This window comes from Dryobates pubescens, chromosome 22 (assembly GCF_014839835.1).
Source record: "Dryobates pubescens isolate bDryPub1 chromosome 22, bDryPub1.pri, whole genome shotgun sequence".
Lineage (NCBI taxonomy): Eukaryota > Metazoa > Chordata > Aves > Piciformes > Picidae > Dryobates > Dryobates pubescens.
Window position 1 is genome coordinate 3,038,384 of NC_071633.1, and position 12,743 is coordinate 3,051,126.

Below are 12,743 nucleotides of genomic sequence, written 5' to 3' on the forward strand. Positions count from 1 at the left end.
GGGAGGTGGAGGAGTCCCCATCCCTGGAGGTGTTCAGAAAGGGATTGGGCATGGTACTTGGAGCCATGGTTTAGTTCTCAGGAGGTGTTGGGTGACAGGTGGGACTTGATGATCTTTGAGGTCTTTTCCAACCTTATTGATTCTATGATTCTCTGAGCTTCATGAGTTAAGTCATGGATAGCCTTATTTTCCTGGACATCAGTAGTTGCAGCCAGGGCACTCTCTGGAAAAACACAAGGAAGAAAAGAAAAGCTCCAAACAAAGTCCTTTGGGAATCTCCCAAGTTCTTCTAGGAAACATTGCTGAACCAAGAGTTTTGGTGGCATACAAGACAGAAAATTCCAAGATGGGAGAAGTCTCTGAGGTGTCATAAGAAGTTAGACCTCCTAGAGTAACTCCCAGGGCAAGGCCTCTGTAGGCAGAGTTTCTTCCTTTCTCTCTGAATGCTTTGTTCTAAGTGGTTATCACTAGTTTTGATTTTTATTTTCCTAGGAATATAAATTTTCTGTTCTTCTAGTGATAGACTCCCAGGAGAGAAGAGGCTGACCCCTTCATTTCAGTCATGAGTGCTGAGTGAAGGATACCCAAAGGAAGGCTGAGAAGTGCAAAACTGTCTTCAGACAGGAAAAGCAGAAAGTGTTAAACCATTTGAGAGGTGTTGAGGGCACATAAAAAGAGCTTCACGTTGAGCCTAGGCTGTACTTAAAATAAACCCAGCAAATACAAGGAGACAAGAGCTGAAGGCCATGCCAGAGGGGTGTTTCTAGTTGAGTAGAGCAGCCAAAACAGGCTAAGTGAAGACTTTCCTTGGTGTTTCACCAAATACAAGAGTTCTGCCTGTAACTGGAGCAATGAAATTAAGGAGCACTCTGAGCTACTAAGGGAGATTTCTAGACACTGCACTGAGAAACTTTGGGCTAAACCTTGTTTAAGATGCTTCTCAGAGCTTTAGAAATGAAAAGAACCCAATAGTTTCCTGCAGAAATGATGTTACAGTGCATGGTGTGTCACAGAAAGATAGGGGTTGGAAGAGACCTCTGAAGATCATGGAGTCCAACCTCCCTGCCAGAGAAGGATCACCTAAAGCAGATCACCTAGGATTGTCATGCTGATTTGTAAGGGCTACTCTTGTCTGCAAGGAGCTTCACTGCCTGCATTTGTAAGGGTTACTCTTGTCTGCAAGGAGCTTCACTGCCTGCATTTGTAAGGGTTACTCTTGTCTGCAAGGAGCTTCACTGCTTGCATTTGTAAGGGCTACTCTTGTCTGCAAGGAGCTTCACTGCCTGCATTTGTAAGGGCTACTCTTGTCTGCAAGGAGCTTCACTGCTTGCATTTGTAAGGGCTACTCTTGTCTGCAAGGAGCTTCACTGCCTGCATTTGTAAGGGCTACTCTTGTCTGCAAGGAGCTTCACTGCTTGCATTTGTAAGGGTTACTCTTGTCTGCAAGGAGCTTCACTACTTACATTTGTAAGGACTACTCTTGTCTGCAAGGAGCTTCACTACTTGCATTTGTAAGGGTTACTCTTGTCTGCAAGGAGCTTCACTGCCTGCATTTGTAAGGGTTACTCTTGTCTGCAAGGAGCTTCACTACTTGCATTTGTAAGGGCTACTCTTGTCTGCAAGGAGCTTCACTGCTTGCATTTGTAAGGGTTACTCTTGTCTGCAAGGAGCTTCACTACTTACATTTGTAAGGGCTACTCTTGTCTGCAAGGAGCTTCACTACTTGCATTTGTAAGGGCTACTCTTGTCTGCAAGGAGCTTCACTGCTTGCATTTGTAAGGGCTACTCTTGTCTGCAAGGAGCTTCACTGCTTGCATTTGTAAGGGTTACTCTTGTCTGCAAGGAGCTTCACTACTTACATTTGTAAGGGCTACTCTTGTCTGCAAGGAGCTTCACTGCTTGCATTTGTAAGGGCTACTCTTGTCTGCAAGGAGCTTCACTACTTACATTTGTAAGGGCTACTCTTGTCTGCAAGGAGCTTCACTACTTACATTTGTAAGGGTTACTCTTGTCTGCAAGGAGCTTCACTGCCTGCATTTGTAAGGGTTACTCTTGTCTGCAAGGAGCTTCACTGCTGGCATTTGTAAGGGCTACTCTTGTCTGCAAGGAGCTTCACTGCTTGCATTTGTAAGGGTTACTCTTGTCTGCAAGGAGCTTCACTACCTGCATTTGTAAGGGTTACTCTTGTCTGCAAGGAGCTTCACTGCTGGCATTTGTAAGGGCTACTCTTGTCTGCAAGGAGCTTCACTGCCTGCATTTGTAAGGGTTACTCTTGTCTGCAAGGAGCTTCACTGCTGGCATTTGTAAGGGCTACTCTTGTCTGCAAGGAGCTTCACTGCTTGCATTTGTAAGGGCTACTCTTGTCTGCAGGGAGCTTCACTACCTGCATTTGTAAGGGCTACTCTTGTCTGCAGGGAGCTTCACTACCTGCATTTGTAAGGGTTATTCTTATCTGCAAGGAGTTTTATTACTTGGATTTGTAAGGGCTATTCTTGTCTGCAGGGAGCTTCACTACTTGCATTTGTAAGGGCTACTCTTGTCTGCAGGGAGCTTCACTGCTTGCATTTGTAAGGGTTACTCTTGTCTGCAAGGAGCTTCTCTACCTGCATTTGTAAGGGTTACTCTTGTCTGCAAGGAGCTTCACTGCCTGCATTTGTAAGGGCTACTCTTGTCTGCAAGGAGCTTCTCTACCTGCATTTGTAAGGGTTACTCTTGTCTGCAAGGAGCTTCACTGCTTGCATTTGTAAGGGCTACTCTTGTCTGCAGGGAGCTTCACTGCTTGCATTTGTAAGGGTTACTCTTGTCTGCAAGGAGCTTCACTGCCTGCATTTGTAAGGGTTACTCTTGTCTGCAAGGAGCTTCTCTACCTGCATTTGTAAGGGCTATTCTTGTCTGCAAGGAGCTTCACTGCTTGCATTTGTAAGGGCTACTCTTGTCTGCAGGGAGCTTCACTACCTGCATGTGTCAGGGCTACTCTTGTCTGCAAGGAGCTTCAGAAGCATCAGAAATTGCTGTATGTGATGGTGAAACCCAAGGGGTCCTTTGGCCCTGAAGCCGCTGCCTGAGGTCATCTCGTCGTAAACTTCCTTCAAGGGATGTCTTTGCCCAGCAGCTTCGAAAGGCACTGTTTGTTATAGGAGGTACTGCAGGTTGAACTTGGTGTGGCCATGTGAAGGATTTAAAAGCATAGCATCCTGCAGATGCAGCAGAGCAATAAAAATGTTCGTGATTGCTGAATCAATATTATCCCATTTCCTGTATTCTGAATTCCTTCATTTACGCTGAAAAACACCTGCCTGTTTACTCCTTATCTTCTGCAAACCTCACACCTGTTTTCTCAGCCCTCCTCTTTACTCCTCCCTTTGGATCTCCTCCTCTGTGATAGAATCAATTGCATCAGTGGGTATTATAAAAAGCCAGAGTTTTCAGTGGTGCTGCCAGTTCAGCCACCTTAGCCACCATGGGGCTAAGAGGGGCCAGCCTCTTCCTACTCTGGCTGGCACTTTGCTGCGCCAACGAAATAAGAACAGGTAAGCTCTAGGAGCAAAATGGTAGTGGACTGCCTGCTGGGCAAGAGGGGGAGAAGCAATAAGCCTCGAGGGAGGCAGTGTCTTTAAATCATGCACTGGAGTTATAATGTGCCTTTGACTTCTTAATTTCAAATGGAACTGCATAGCTTAATTTCAAATGAAGTTGGCCAACATAGCTAGATCCTGCTTTCTTGGTACCTATTAGTACCTATACCAGCTGCATTATTCTCTAGTTTTTATCTGCTTGGAACATGTTTCCAGTGTTTCCTTTCTTTCCATGCCTTGAGACTTCTTCCTAGGAATGGCAGAAAGCAGCTGTAGGAGTTTGGGTTGCGGCAATGAAGAAGTTGGATGATTGTGTCTTCTGACTCTGGAGACTCCCTGCTTGCAAGGAGTGCCATGGAAAAGACAAGCAGTGATGGGGAAAAGTTACCGCTGGGGAGATTCCCATTGGACTCCAGAAGGAAATGAAAGCAGTCAGACATTGGAATCCTCCCCTAAGGGAAGCCGTGGATTCCCCTACACTGCCCAGTTTTCATACTCAGCTTGGCAGGGTGCTGGGCCAGCTCACTGCAGCTCCCCCATCACCTAGAAAGGTTGGGCCAGATGATCCTTAAGGTCCCTTCCAACCTGGCACTCTGTGATACTTTCTTCAGGAGGGAATGTAGTGACACTGAGCAAAGCCTGCTCTGTCACTCAGCACATTAGCAGTCCTGTAGAACTCTGATTTATTACCAGCCTGTTTTCGAGGGTTGAAATGGAGCACTCGCAGTGGAAACTCTGTTTGGAAGGATAGGTGATGAATGTTGTGTGGTGATCAGGTTTGGGGGGTTGTTTGCCTCTAACCTACAGCATCTCAAGCTGCACCAGGGGAAGTTTAGGCTCTAGGTGAGGAGAAAGTTCTTCCCAGAAGGAGTAATTGGCCATTGGGATGTGCTGCCCAGGGAGGTGGTGGAGTCACCATCCCTGGAGGTGTTCAAGAGGGCCTTGGACATGGCACTTGAAGCCATGGTTTAGTAGTCATGAGGTGTTGGGTGACAGGTTGGACTTGATCTCTGAGGTCTTTTCCAACCTTATTGAATTATCAGCTGTTATTTACTGGTACAAGGGGCTGGGAAGGGAAGTATCATCACCTTCAAGTATTGCTCTGGCAAAAGAAAATACCTTCATTAGTACTTCCTTGATTCCTAGCTCTGTTTCCTCTTCTGTGTGTGCTGTAGCAGTGAAGAAATTAGCTCTTAGAAATACTAAGTGTTGCTAAAAAACATGCTAGTGTGATGCAGAATAAATTCATGTGCTTGGCCAAGCAGCTCCATTGCAACGATGCAGCAAGTTGTTAATGGTCAGGGGGCTGTTTCCTCACCTCACACAGACAAGTCCCTTCACCCCAGTGCGAGGGTTATGTGACACATCCAGGTCTCATCAATATCTGTTCACTCTGATTTTCTCTTAGAGGCTTACATCTCTTCTGCTTCATAGGCAGACACTGGATCAGGCTTGAGCTCTGTAGAGTCACTCTGAACACAACTGGGAGTGGTTTCTGCTATAAAAGGCAACAATTAACTTTTCCTGCTGCTAGCTCATTTGGGCATTTTTCACACCTGTTTCTTCTGTATCACTCCACAGGAAGGACAAGAAACCATGGCCACTCTGTCTGCAGCACCTGGGGGAACAACCACTTCAAAACCTTTGATGGAGATGTCTACCAGTTCCCTGGCCTTTGCGAGTATAATTTTGCCTCTGACTGCCAAGGGTCTTACAAGGAGTTCTCTGTCCACATTCAGCGTGCTCTGAACAGCAACAACCACCCTCAGATCCAGTACATCCTGCTGACAGTCAAGGACTTCACAGTCTACCTCAGACCAAAAGTGGCTGTGGTGGATGGGAAGATGTAAGTTCCTTTAGCTTAAGTTCCTTTAGGCTGCAGAAGAGGAGGCTCGGGGGAGACCTTCTTGTTCTCTACAACTACCTGAAGGGAGGTTGTAGCTAGGTGGGGGTTGGGCTCTTCTCCCAGGCAAGAAGCACCAGAACAAGAGGACACAGTCTCAAGCTGTGCCAGGGGAGGTTTAGGCACAAAGTGAGGAGGAAGTTCTTCACAGAGAGAGTTGTTAGCCATTGGAATGTACTGCCCAGGGAGGTGGTGGAGTCACCCTGCCTGGAGCTGTTCAAAAAGGGATTGGTCATGGCACTTGAAGCCATGGTTCAGTTGTCATGAGGTATTGGGTGATAGGTTGGACTTGATGATATCTGAGGTCTTTTCCCAACTTTTTGATTCTATGATTCTAAGAGCCTTTCAGGGAAGTTTGCTGGGAAGGGAAAAGCAGGATTGATTCTTTACACAGCTGCCTCTATACCATTGAGGTAACTGCTGCAAGCACCTCCACAAGCCCTTTGCAATCCAGCATAAAAATTGCTTTGAGGAGGACCTTTGGTATTAATCAGCACTTCTACACTGGCCTGAGGGAGCTAGTAGCCAAGTGGGGGTTGGTCTATTCTCCCAGGCAGCCAGCACCAGAACAAGAGGACACGGTCTCAAGCTGTGCCAGGGGAGGTTTAGGCTGGATGTTAGGAAGAAGTTCTTCCCAGAAAGAGAGATTGGCCATGGGAATGTGCTGCCCAGGGAGGTGGTGGAGTCACCATCACTGGAGGTGTTTAGGAAGAGCCTGGCTGAGGCACTTGGTGCCATGGTTTAGTTGTTTAGATGGTGTAGGGTGATAAGTTGGACTCGGTGATCTCAAAGGTCTTTTCCAAGCTGGTTAATTCTGCATTCTATTCTGTATTCTGTATCTCAGTGCAAGTCAGGAAGAGGTTTGCGTGCACGAAACAATGCATCTCATGAGCCAGAGCTTTGCCTGCCACAGAATGATTTCTTTTTCATTTGTTTTATGGCATCACCTTGAGTTTACCTTAGCAGAAGGTTTAGCAAACCCTCAGAGATGAAGAATCATTTCTCTGGGGTCTTTTTCTCTTGCTCTGTGGCTTAAGCAAAGTGGTTTGTTTCCTGATCTTTACAGACAATTCTTTATCATCCTGTGGCCATTCATCAAGGGATTATAGCAGATACAATGCAGGTCAGAATTTATGAGAGTTTGTGTGTGGCAGTAGGGAGTTTTGCACAGCAAGCTGTAGTGATTTTCTTTTCCTGTAATGTGGTTGCACCAGGAACTTGTCTGACACTATGACTGATGCCAAGAAGTTTCTTAACCTATCCTTTCCTGTCAAGAAGGCCAAGGGCATCCTGGCCTGCATCAGGAAGAGTGTGGCCAGCAGGAGCAAGGAAGTCACAGTGCCCTGTGGCCAGCACTGGTTAGGCCACACCTTGAGTCCTGTGTCCAGTTCTAGGCCCCTTAGTTTAGGAAAGAAGTTGAGATGCTGGAAGGTCTCCAGAGAAAGGCAATGAGGTTGGGGAGGGGTCTGGAGCACAGCCCTGTGAGGAGAGGCTGAGGGAGCTGGGGTTGCTTAGCCTGGAGAAGAGGAGGCTCAGGGGAGACCTTCTTGCTCTCTCCAACTCCCTGAAGGGAGGTTGTAGCCAGGTGGGGGTTGGTCTCTTCTTCCAGGCAAGCAGCACCAGAACAAGAGGACACAGTCTCAAGCTGTGCCAGGGGAGGTTTAGGCTGGATTTTAGGAAGAAATTCTTCCCAGCAAGAGAGATTGGCCATGGGAATGTGCTGCCCAGGGTGGTAGTGCAGTCACTATCCCTGGAGGTGTTTAGGAAGAGCCTGGCTGAGGCACTTGGTGCCATGGGTTAGTTGATTAGATGGTGTTGGATGATAGGTTGGATTTGATCTCGGAGGTCTCTTCCAACCTGGTCTGGTCTATTCTATTCTATTCTATTCTATTCTATTCTATTCTCCTGTTTCTTTCAGTGTGTCTATATATGTGCACTCTGAAGCAACTTATAGGTTAAGACCCAGGTCTGAAGATGGAAGAAACTGGCTGGAAGGCAGCTCTTAGGTCCCCCCAGAGTCTTTTCCAGGCTGAACACCCCCAGCTCCTTCAGCCTGTGCTCACAGCAGAGCTGCTCCAGCCCTTGGATCATCTTTGTGGCCTCCCCTGGACTCACTCCAGCAGCTCTGTGTCCTTCTTCTGCTGGGGACACCAGAACTGAAGGCAGGATTGGAGCTGAGGTCTCAGCAGGGCAGAATCCCCTCTCTTGCCTTGCTGCCCACACTCCTCTGGCTGCAGCCCAGCACACAGCTGCCTGCTGGGCTGCAGGAGGGCACTGCTGGCTCCTCTGCAACCAACACACCCAAGCCTTTTTCTTCAGAGCTCAAGACACTGTCAAACATCAATGCTCAGCCTTCTGCCAAGTATCTTCTGTCACATTAACTTGTCTTGCTATCACCATAAACTAGCTTGGCCCTGTCATCCAGCAATTAATGAATAGAACAGAATAAACCAGGTTGAAAGAGACCTTCAAGATCATCCTGTCCAACCTATCATCCAACACCACCTAATCAACTAACCCATGGCACCAAGCACCCTATCAACTCTCCTCCTGAACACCTCCAGGGATGGTGACTCCACCACCTCCTCAGGCAGCCCATTCCAATGGGCAATCACTCTCTCTGTGTAAAACTTCCTCCTAACCTCCAGCCTAACCCTCCCCTGGTGCAAACTAACTAACAAACTCCTGAATTCCTCTTACCACCCTCTTTTCAAACTTTCTGGCAGCCCCTGTATCTGCCTGTGCTTTTTGAGCTCACTCTTGAGGAGGAAGCTCTTTGCAAAGGAGCAATCTAACTGCCTGAAAAGGTTGCCAGGCCATTTGGTAAAGGAAAGCTTCTGTTTGGGTTGTTGCTTCTTTCATTGGAGTAAATAATTAGTGAGTGTTTGAACATTCCCTATCAAACCACGGCGATGACTGTCCTTGGAAACTGAAGACATTGGATATTTGGCTTTTTTCTTAAAGAACCTCTACCTTTGGGGAAGCTTTGCCTCTGAAATTGCTTTGCATTTCAGGTGTCACAGAGTAGGGATTTTGTGCCTCATCACAACAGGGCCTCCTGTGTAGCTAGGATCAGGAATCCAGAGAGTGCTTTCTCTCTTTCTGAAGACGTTTGGCTTTTCGCAGACATTAAAGTCCCCCTCCCCTTAGGGTTCTGTGCTAATGCAAAGTCTCTGGTTTTCTTTCTAGTGTGAAGACACCTTACTACAGCTCTGGTTTGTTCATTGAGAGCAGTGACATCTACACCAAGGTGTATGCCAAATTTGGCCTGAGCCTGATTTGGAACCAGGAAGATGCGCTGATGGTATGTATGATCCCTGGGGACTTGAGCAGGAGGTGTCCCTGCCCATGGCAGGAGGGATGTTCAAGGTCCCTTCCAACCCCAACCAGTCTCTGATTCTATCCAAGTCTTTTTTATTGGTGTTTCCTGAGTTATACAGAGTCTTACTGTGTACTGAGCAGAGTCAGAATGCCATGAACTGAAGAGAGCAGAGCGGTAGGCTGGCTCATCCGACCGACGCTCATAGTGCCTTATTTTAAACACAAAGTTCCCTCCTCTGCAATGAGATAGAATCATAGAATGGTCCAGGCTGAAAGGGACTTCCAAAGGTCAGTCTGACCTCCTTGCAGTCAGCAGGGGTGACCCCAACTCAATCAGGCTGCCCAGAGCCTCATTGAGCCTTACCTTGCATATTTCCAGGGATGGAGTCTCAACCACCTCCCTGGGCAACCTATTCCAGTGTTCTGGCAGCCTCATGGTGCAGAACTTGTTCCTAACATCCAAACTAAATCTCCTCTTCTCCACCTTGAAGCCACTGCCTCTCATTCTGTCACTGCAGGTCTTTGCAAACAGTCTCTCTCCCTCCTTCTTGTAGCCCTCTTCAGGTACTGGAAGGTTGCTATTAGGTCTTCTAGGAGCCTTCTTTTCTCCAGGCTGAGCACCCCCAGGTCCCTCTGCCTGTCCTCTAAGCAGAGGTGCTCCAACCCCCTGATCATTTCCATGGCCTTCCTCTGGACCTGATCCATCAGGTCCATGACCTTCCTATATTGAGGGCTCCAGACCTGGATGCAGTGCTCCAGGTGAGGTGAGGTAATTTTTGTGGCCCTCCTCTGGACCCAATAGAGGTAGCAGTAGAGCATGCAGATGGTCTTAGTAGTCTAAAGAAAGAGAGAAAGAGCTTTCTGGGAAATAGCTGAGGCTTTTGCTGTAACTCCCAGGAGCCAAACTGCACTTCCCTTCAGTTTGTCTTTGAAAGCAGAGTCTTCATTGATTTCCCTAATTTATAGCACGACTTTGCCTTTACCCCAGTAGGTAATAGAAGAAGAAAAAAAACACCCTCTTGTGATGTTAAGAATGTTTTTCTTTTCATCCTCACCACTGTGATGGTTTCTGTCATTAGTGAAGACCAGGAGCTTCAGTGACTTCTTTCTGTTTTCTCTCTTTTTATATCTAGTTGAAGAGGGGATTGAGTCAGTCATCAGTAAATTTGCAGATGACAACAAGTTGGGAGCAGATGTTTAGAATAGAATAGAATTAACCAGGTTGGAAGAGACCTTTGAGATTGAGTCCAACCTAACATCCAAGATGTGTTGATTGGTTAGAGGGTAGAAGGGCTCTGCAGAGGGACCTTGACCAGCTGGACAGATGGGCAGAGTCCAACAGGATGGCATTCAACAAGTCCAAGTGCCAGGGGCTGCACTTTGGTCACAACAACCCCAGGCAGAGCTACAGGCTGGGGGCAGAGTGGCTGAGAGCTGCCAAACAGAAAGGGACCTGGGGGTAATGATTGACAGCAGCTGAGCCAGCAGTGTGCCCAGGTGGCCAAGAAGGCCAAGGGCATCCTGGCCTGCATCAGGAACAGTGTGGCCAGCAGGAGCAGGGAGGTCATTCCGTCCCGGACTCATCACTGGTTAGGCCACACCTTGAGTCCTGTGTCCAGTTCTGGGCTCCTCAGGTTAGGAAAGATGTTGAGCTGCTGGAAGGTGTCCAGAGAAGGGCAACAAAGCTGGGGAGGGGTCTGGAGCACAGCCCTGTGAGGAGAGGCTGAGGGAGCTGGGGTTGCTTAGCCTGCAGAAGAGGAGGCTCAGGGGAGACCTTCTTGTTGTCTCCAGCTCCCTGAAGGGAGGTTGTAGCTGGGAGGGGGTTGATCTCTTCTCCCAGGCAAGCTGCACTAGAACAAGAGGACACAGTCTCAAGCTGTGCCAGGGGAGGTTTAAGCTGGAGGTGAGGAGAAAGTTCTTCCCAGAAAGGGAGATTGGCCATTGGAATGTGCTGCTCAGGGAGGTGGTGGAGTCACCATCCCTGGGGTGTTCAAGAGAGGATTGCACATGGCACTTGGAGCCATGGTTTAGTTGTCATGAGATGTTGGGTGACAGGTTGGACTTGATGATCCTTGAGGTATCTTCCAACCTTATTGATTCTCTGATTCTGTGATTTATTAGCTGTGCTACACATTATTTTTCCATAGCTGCTTCCTTTAGAGTCTTGACTTCACCATCACTCCCATCATTTACCAGTGTCTCCTTTTGAGTAAATCTGTTTGCTTTGGAATTCCTTCATGCTCCTAATAATGATTTTTCCTGGTTTTCCTTTCTGTTTCCATTGTGTAGGTGGAGCTGGACAGCAAATTTGCTAACCGTACCTGTGGTCTCTGCGGGGATTACAATGGAATTCCCATCTACAATGAGTTTATCAATGGAGGTGAGCCAGCCCGAGCAGCCTGAGCTACTTGAAGATGTCTCTGCTCACTCTAGAGGGGTTAGACCAGGTGACCTTTAAAGGTTCAATGAGGGCATGTATAGAGTCTTGCACCTGGGAAAGCACAACCCCATGCAGGTTGGAGACTGAGCTGTTGGAGAGCAGTGAAGGGGAAAAGGACCTGGGGGTCCTTGTGGATGGGAGGTTGGCCATGAGCCAGCAATGTGCTCTTGTGGCCAAGAAGGTCAATGGCATCCTGGGGTGGATTAGAAGGGCTGTGGTCATTAGCTTGAGAGAGGTTCTCCTCCCTCTCTACTCTGCCCTGGTGAGGCTGCATCTGGAATATTGTGTCCAGTTCTTGCCCCCTCAGTTCAAGAGGGACAGGGAGCTACTGGAGAGAGTCCATCACAGAGCCACAAAGATGATCAAAGGAGTGGAACATCCTCTGTAGGAGGAGAGCCTGAGGGAGCTGAGGGCTCTGTAGCTTGTAGAAGAGGAGCCTGAGGGTGACCTCATTCATGTTGATAAAGATGTGCAGGGTGTCCAGAGGCTGGAGCCAGGCTCTGCTAGGTGATGCCCAATGCTAGCACAAGGGACAGTGGTGGAAGCTGAGGCAAAAGAAGTTCCTTTTGAACATGCAGAAGAATTTTTTTCCCTGTGAGGGTGACAGAACACTGAACAGGATGCCCAGGGGGGTTGTGGAGTCTCCCTCTGTGGAGATATTCAAGACACATCTGGATGCATTCCTGTGTGATCTGTTCTAGGTGATCCTGCTGTGGCAGGGGGGGTGGACTGGATGAGCTTTTGAGGTCCATTCCAGCCCCTAACATTCTTTCATTCTGTGTCTTGCAAGCCAAACCACTCTATGATTCCATGGTCCTATTTATAATGGTAGTTATCACAGCAGATAATCTGATAACCAATGTGCTTAGGAGCATCACAAGAGAACACATCTCAGCTGTGGTTGTCCCAGAATGAATGTTATATCACATTCCTGTCTAAGGAATCATCTTATTCTTTTCCCTGCTGGCCTCCTTTTCTCCTCACATTTTTAAGCACAGTTAGACATAATAGACATAATTCAAAGCAGAGACCTGTGTCCAACAGGCACTTTTAATACCACAGGAACTGTTTTCCTGCATCAGTGGAGTCTCAGGAATCAGATCCTCCCTGCTGCCACTTTTGGGGGCTCAGCAAGTTCTCTTTGTGGTTTTTTTTCTTGCAGATGCCAGCTACAATTCAATCACATATGGAAATTTGCAGAAGATCCACAAACCCAATGCCAAATGTGAGGATCCTGATGAAACTCGAGCCCTTCCAAGCTGTAACGAGCATGTGAGTATTCCTGGTGGTGAATTTCACCTGCATGGACCCCAGGAGACCCTTGTGCTGATGAGAGTTAGTGCATGAGGAACTGGGAAGACTTTGTCCCTTCTGGGGCAAATGTTTTCTTTCTTTCTTTCTTAACTGTTAGAATCATAGAATCACAGAACTGTCAGGGTTGGAAGGGACCTCAAGGCTCAGCCAGGTCCAACCCCCTGCCATGGGCAGGGACACCTCACACTAC

General features: G+C 47.8%; 1 protein-coding gene across 1 annotated transcript in view; it reads left to right on the forward strand.

The window, feature by feature from the left end:
- The first annotated feature begins 3,460 nt into the window (after positions 1-3,460).
- The window catches only part of MUC2 (mucin 2, oligomeric mucus/gel-forming), a 72,061-nt gene continuing 62,778 nt past the window's right edge, over positions 3,461-12,743 (forward strand). Inside the window, exons 1-5 of the mRNA XM_054172005.1 lie at positions 3,461-3,530; positions 5,157-5,421; positions 8,668-8,782; positions 11,089-11,179; positions 12,402-12,511. Coding sequence (XP_054027980.1) covers positions 3,461-3,530; positions 5,157-5,421; positions 8,668-8,782; positions 11,089-11,179; positions 12,402-12,511 — 651 coding nt within the window. The remainder of the gene's footprint in view (positions 3,531-5,156; positions 5,422-8,667; positions 8,783-11,088; positions 11,180-12,401; positions 12,512-12,743) is intronic.